The sequence below is a fragment of the Oryx dammah genome, unplaced genomic scaffold (genome assembly GCF_014754425.2).
Source record: "Oryx dammah isolate SB20612 unplaced genomic scaffold, SCBI_Odam_1.1 HiC_scaffold_25, whole genome shotgun sequence".
NCBI lineage: Eukaryota > Metazoa > Chordata > Mammalia > Artiodactyla > Bovidae > Oryx > Oryx dammah.
In genome coordinates this window covers 21,782,721-21,789,294 of record NW_024070209.1, presented here as the reverse complement: position 1 = coordinate 21,789,294, position 6,574 = coordinate 21,782,721, and the positions used below count along the sequence as shown (strand labels likewise).

Below are 6,574 nucleotides of genomic sequence, written 5' to 3'. Positions count from 1 at the left end.
GATCAAACCCACCTCTCTTATGTCTCCTGCATTGGCAAGTGGATTCTTTACAACTAGCGCCACCTGGGAAGCCCACGCTAATGCATACTTTTTTATTGCCTGTTTATATTATTATAGTGAAAGATTAAAAATAAGAGTACACTATTTATACTCTTACTTGCCTTCTTATCCAAGTTCCAACTTCTTATCCAAGTTCCGACTTATTGTTTTCTCCAAGGTACAACAGAAGGACCTATTACTGATGTATCTTCCTTAGTTATAGTCATTTAAAGAGTAGCAGTCACAGGTGTTATAGGGAAATCATTTTTTTTTTTTTTTTGGGAAATCATTTTTAAGGCTTCATTTTCCCACCTTAAAAATATATTGATTTGAAAATATTATTCATTTATTTTATACACCAACAATCCATCAGTTGGAATAGGATGTCTCAATATTAACACAAACCAGTAATCTTATCCCCTATCTCACTACCGGGGAAGAACTGAGGTAAAATCTAATGGATATTTTAAGCAACGCCATCAGTTATTCCCTCCAGTCTTTCACACTTTATGTTGCTTTTCTATAGTCATCATTCATTTCTTTAGCATAGCGAAGCCATGATATCAGAGGCAAAGATGTGCCATGATAGCATCTAAGGCTCTAACAGATGAATGAGTCTTTATTCTTCCCAGTTATATATCCCAATCACATCCCCTCCACCTGGGAGTCTAAATAATTCCAGATGCCTCATCAACGAGCTTCCAATCCGTAAACCTAGTAGACCCCCAGGGCCCCTCCCAGCCGATCAGACGTTCCTGGGACCCTCCGGCCTGGCTCGCCCTTGGCAACACCCGGCCCTTCGGGCCCTGCGCGCCGCCTCCGGGACCTCGGGGCCGCGCCGCGCGCACCCGAGGCCACGTGACCCCGAGCTGCCATGGCGGTGGTTCCCGGAGGTCCCCGCTCCGGGCCTGCAGCGGGCGCCCAGTTTTTCTGCACCGCGGGCCGCGGCCTGGAGCCCTTCCTGATGCGGGAGGTGCGGGAGCGGCTCGCTGCCACCCAGGTGAGTCGGCCTCGCAGCGAGCCGGAGCGAGAAGCAGGGCGGCCCAGGCCCCACCCCTGCCCGTGGTCCCTCTCCGCTGGGGTCGGCCCTCGACCCGCGAAAGCGACGCGAACCCCTCACTGTCTGCCCGCGAGCCCAGCTCTGCTGGCAGGTCCTTTAATTACTGCCAGAAAGACCCGCCAGCCCTTTCCCCCGACGCATCTGTCTCTGTCACGGCTGAAGGTTGTTTTTTTTTTAAAGAGCGATTGATGCGAGTTACTTCCTAGATTCTTCAAAGAAAAATATTTGATAGTGCCTATAATTAGAGTTAGATCTGTAAGAATTCTTTCTCCAGCTTTTAAATGCAAATATAATCATCAGGTTCAGCTATTTTTGTCAGTTTCCTGACACTGTTTATCTCCTAGGACTGTTGGAAGGATTCAGTGATAAAGGTTATGTAAAGTATAGTGTAAATCCGCAGTAAATAGTAGCTAGAAAAATACTCTTGGAGAAGGCAATGGCACCCCACTCCAGTCCTCTTGCCTGGAAAATCCCAGGGACGGGGGAGCCTGGTGGGCTGCAGTCCATGGGGTCGCTAAGAGTCGGACACGACTGAGCGACTTGACTTTCCCTTTTCACTTTCATGCGTTGGAGAAGGAAATGGCAACCCACTCGAGTGTTCTTGCCCGGAGAGTCGCAGGGCCGGGGGAGCCTGGTGGGCTGCCGTCTATGGGGTCGCACAGAGTCGGACACGACTGAAGCGACTTAGCAGCAGCAGAAAAATACTCCAGGATGCCTCAGAGAAGGAAGTTAGCAGTTGCTGGTATTATTACACTGTTAATTTCGATGAAATGAAGAAAGTTGTAAACATCAGTTTACATTCTAGTACATGCTGAGCCTGTTTCTTGAAAACAGGGAAAGGATGTAATAGAAAAAGGCTCCAGTGTCTTGATGAGATTATATGTGACAGTGTGAAGGATGTATTTTTGGAAAATGAAAGCGTATTGAAAGAAATGGACCACTCCACTCCCAGGACTCCTGAAGTGTTGAAAGCTCACAAAAGGAGTTTCTGTGATGATGACTGGGGAGAGGAGGATAGAGAGGATCATGAAGAATGACATCAGTCTTATTACACTAACTGCTGTTTGTGGTTTTAGTCACCAAATGTCATAGAGTGTTGAATGTAGCTAGTCTAAAAAAGCAACAATATAATAGCAACTGCCGACATGGGTTAAGCATTTAATATGTCAGACACTTAACTTTCACAGCAACCGTATCTTTTGAGGTGAGCTCCACATTTAACAGAAGTGGAAAATGAAGCACAAGTAAGTCCAATAAAATCATCATGTCATGGAACCAGAAAATGGCAGAGCTGGGATTCACACCCAAGCTATCTGTGAAATCAGACATGTTATCATGTTCAACCCAGGCAGGTTGGCACCTGGTTCCAGTTCCTTGAACACTGCAAAGCCATGACACCATGCCATGCTGATTTTTGTTTTTTTCAGATGTTCACTTAGAGTTCTTGGCATGAAAAATAGAAGGCTTGACCCAATCTGCATATGCTTCATTATTAGAAAATTGACCTCTCTGCTTGTTCTACACCTCCATGGTGTAGTTTCACATGTTCCTCTATTTTCTGTATTTCCTAAAAATTGGAGTCCTATAAGTTATAGCTGGCATTTGGTCACGTTCAGGTTTGATTTTCCTCCAGTGTTGGGGCAAGCCTCTTTATAGGTTCCTGGGTATTTTAAAATATTTAATTTATAGCATATAAATATAATATATACTCTAGTATGCAGTGTATAGCGTACCTTAAAGAAATGTATTGGGTAAAATTAAGCTTTACTTTGTAATTCTGTTTAATGTGTTAAATACTGTTATTATAAAAATAAAAGTAGAAACAGTAATTTTGAAGATAAAATTCACTTTAGTACAGGTGTCTGCAATGCCAGCGAGCCAGGAGGCCCAGTCAGTTGATTAATCAGCCTTTATAAACCCACATAGCAAGACAGCCCACATAGTAGGGTTAAGCAGATAGTTAAGTTATTTCAGTTATTTCATTTAATGGGATGATTGCATAAGCTTCTCTGAAGATTCTGTGCATTCCCTGTAGATTGGATACTTTTTTAAAAATTAAGTAAAATATATATTTTTAATTCTCTCTTCTAAAATGAAACACAAAAGCTCACACCCCACCTCAGTCCTTCACCTAGCACTTAAAAATTAATTCCAAAATTAAATGGCATCTGTAGAATCGAGAAACTTTGGTATCTCCTTGTTACTGTACCTTACCTTTTTGCCTTGGCTTAAGCTTTTCATCTTTGCATTAGATCTGACTCCCTAAATTTTAAAAGAAAGGCAAAAATACTAACTGCTTAGATATTCTAGCTGACAACAGCTGTTTTTTCTTTTAATAAAGGCTGTTATTTCATCTTCTGAAGTGTTAGACATAAAACCAGTTGGTTTTAGACACTTTTAATGATTTAATTCCAAATGGAAAAAACAGATTGGATATATAAATAATTTTCAAGTAACAAATACTAGTGTGAAATATTCTAAAATGCCACAGCCCTCCCTAATTATTATAATTGAATATGATCAGTTACAAACAATAAACGAAAGAAAATGAGTAACAGTAGCTTCAGCAGTGTTTGAAATCATAAACACCAAAACTCATTTTTCTACTACTTTGAGATAGAACACTTTACAAAAGGTGAACTATTGAAGCACTTTCATATATATGATTGATTCTCACAGTGGCTGTTATACCATTTCATAAACTACTTCTGATTACATGCTCATTTCTTATAAAAGGAATGTAGGCCTAATGTTAATTTTTTTAGTAAACAGAATAAACAAGTGTTGGTGTTGATTTTTAGAATGTATTTAACATAAGTGGCTAAACACATATTATTATTATGATTGCGCACCCTAGTAGATTAAAGGACCTTTTAGGTCCCCTTAATTAACTTGATTTTCAGTCAAAAAAATTTTTTGTTCTCCACACCCTCCTCCAATAAAATATTTTTAGAAGTTCATTATATAAATTGTCTCCCTTGATACTCAAGTAAATGAGAAAAGATCTTTGTACTATTAAATAACTAATTTAATGTCTAGACTGGTCTAGATGTTTGTATCAGTTTGTTTATAAGACTTGAATCTTAGAACCATAGATTTACAGTAAAATTTATTTCAGTTCCCCCAAAATCTTAACTGGCTATTTCATGTGATGGCTTAATAGCAATTATATTTTTAGATCAAGTAACAAAATCTAAACTTAAAAAAAAATTACCTTTTAAAATTTTGTTTCCAAGTTCTAAGCATTTTGAGGTATTCAATTTTGACTTTAGTGGGAAAATGTCACCTTTGTAATGAGAAAGAAGTAAATTGTAAAAACCAGAAGTTCTTGTTTTAGTTACTTCATTATCCCCTTAAATATTGATTCCTAAACATTCTTTTCATTCCCTACTTCCTCCGTCTGTCTTAGGTGCATTGCTAGTACCTAAAGTCTTTGGAGTTTTTAAAATTTATTTGTTTTTCCAGCTCTATTTAGATATAATTGATATATAGCATTATTTAAGGTGATTTGATACATTTATATGTTGCAAAATGATGACCACCATAGCATTAGCTAATACCTCCATCCCATCATGTAATCAGCATTACTTTTTTGATGTGAACATTTAAGATCTACTCTTTTAGCAACTTTCAGCTAGGTAATACAGAATTATTAGCCAAACTCACCATGCTATACATCAGAATCCCAGAACTTGTTAATCTTACAACTATAGAAGTATTGGGGTTTTAATTGTCATCAACTTAGGGCTTCCCCAGCAGAGATTCTTTTTTATCAAGCTAGAGTGTAACTTTAGAAATTACCACCCCAAAAGCTTAATTAGAACAGGTCAGATCAAACATACCATACACTTGGAGTTCATGTTCCCACTGAGTGGGAGCTGCCTATACACATGGAACACCCCTGATTCCATGGTTGCCTCAGTCCTAGAAGATGACTTAAAACCGTGTTAGTTAGCCCGAGGTCACTGCTAAAAGGAGAATGCTAGGATCATCTACATCCATCCTGAACTTGAGGGGGTTGGGTTGACCGAAAAGGTTTAGGATTCCATTGGCATTGAGCGTCACGTGCTGGACCTCGTTTGACTCTCTCTGAATCAGTGCTCTTTTCATTTTCCTTTCTTCTCAGACTGTCCACATGTCTATCCTGTCTTTCAGGCCTCTTTCAGTTTGATGCACACTCTTGCTTCTATGCATCGTCCGGTTCGCACGGCCAAGTGGTTCATTATTTCTTCCTCAGTAATCTACTTCTCCCTCCAGCGTCACATTCAGCACTTGGTCCTTTATGCCCCGTCCACAGAAATCTTTCTTCCAGCTAATTTCGTGCTGTCATAGTTTTCATCGGAAGTCTCTAATGGTGAAAACCATTACTATCTGGGGTAAAATCGTGACTGTTTTTCAAGCTGGGCCTGAGCTACACCATCCATCCGCCTGACACCATCAGTCAGCATCACACAGCAAAGGTGGCCATGCTCTCTTACAGTTTACTTCAGCCAGATCGTCATGCCCACCTCTGCATTCTTCCCCTTCATTCTTTTGTGAGAATCCCTCTTACCAAATCTTACAGGATTCTTTCCCAAGACTTTTACTAATGATGGCTTCCATCGTTAGTAATGCTTATTGTACCTGCAACTTATCAAAACATTTATTAACATTTTACTTTTCACCTGGGCTTAATGCAAGTTATTGTCTTATACATTTTACATTTTAATTGTATGTCAGCATATGCCTTTTACATTATTATTCATCTTTAGGATTTATACTGTATGCTTCCTTGTAGACCATGAGGTACATGTTTAATAAATACCTACTGATTAGGTCTAGACACCTAATTTGTCCTATGCATTTTGCCTTTCCTTTGCCCACTTTTAGTAGTTGTGTGAGATTTGATAATTAGTATTTTGTGTTCAATTTTTTTTTTTAGTAGAGTGCACACACACTTTCCAAAAGGTAACACAGAAAGATTATGGTCTTGGTCACTGACTATGTGACTTCATACAAATTATTTAACCACTCTAAGCCTCAATTTCCTAATCTATAAAATGGAGATGATAAAATATACCTTAGAGGGTTGTTACAGGATGAGGGGGAAAAAAGTATTCAGAGTGCCTAGGATAGTCTAATAAATAGTAGGTACTTCATAAATAGGCATTTTTACTGTTGTTAGTCTAGATGCTATGTTTTAATGCATTAAGGGGGAGGGAAGGGAAATGATTCTTAATCTGACATTGAACTACATTAATATCTTTTTCTCCTATCTCTAGGTTGAGTACATTTCAGGAAAAGTTTTTTTCACCACCTGTTCTGACTTGAATATGCTGAAACAATTGAAATCTGCAGAAAGGTTATTTTTGCTGATTAAAAAGCAGCTTCCATTTCCTGTTTCTTCTGTAAGTAAAGGTAGGCATATACCTGTTGCTTTTATCTACATGATATAGTGCACTCCAGAGTTTTTTGCTTGGCAATTAATATGTAGCC

At 39.1% G+C, this 6,574-nt stretch overlaps 1 protein-coding gene across 1 annotated transcript in view; it reads left to right on the top strand.

Moving 5' to 3' along the window:
- The first annotated feature begins 889 nt into the window (after window positions 1–889).
- THUMPD2 (THUMP domain containing 2) overlaps window positions 890–6,574 on the top strand; it is a 38,530-nt gene continuing 32,845 nt past the window's right edge. The window contains 2 exon segments of the mRNA XM_040224693.1: window positions 890–1,039; window positions 6,361–6,496. Coding sequence (XP_040080627.1) covers window positions 914–1,039; window positions 6,361–6,496 — 262 coding nt within the window. The 5' untranslated portion in view covers window positions 890–913.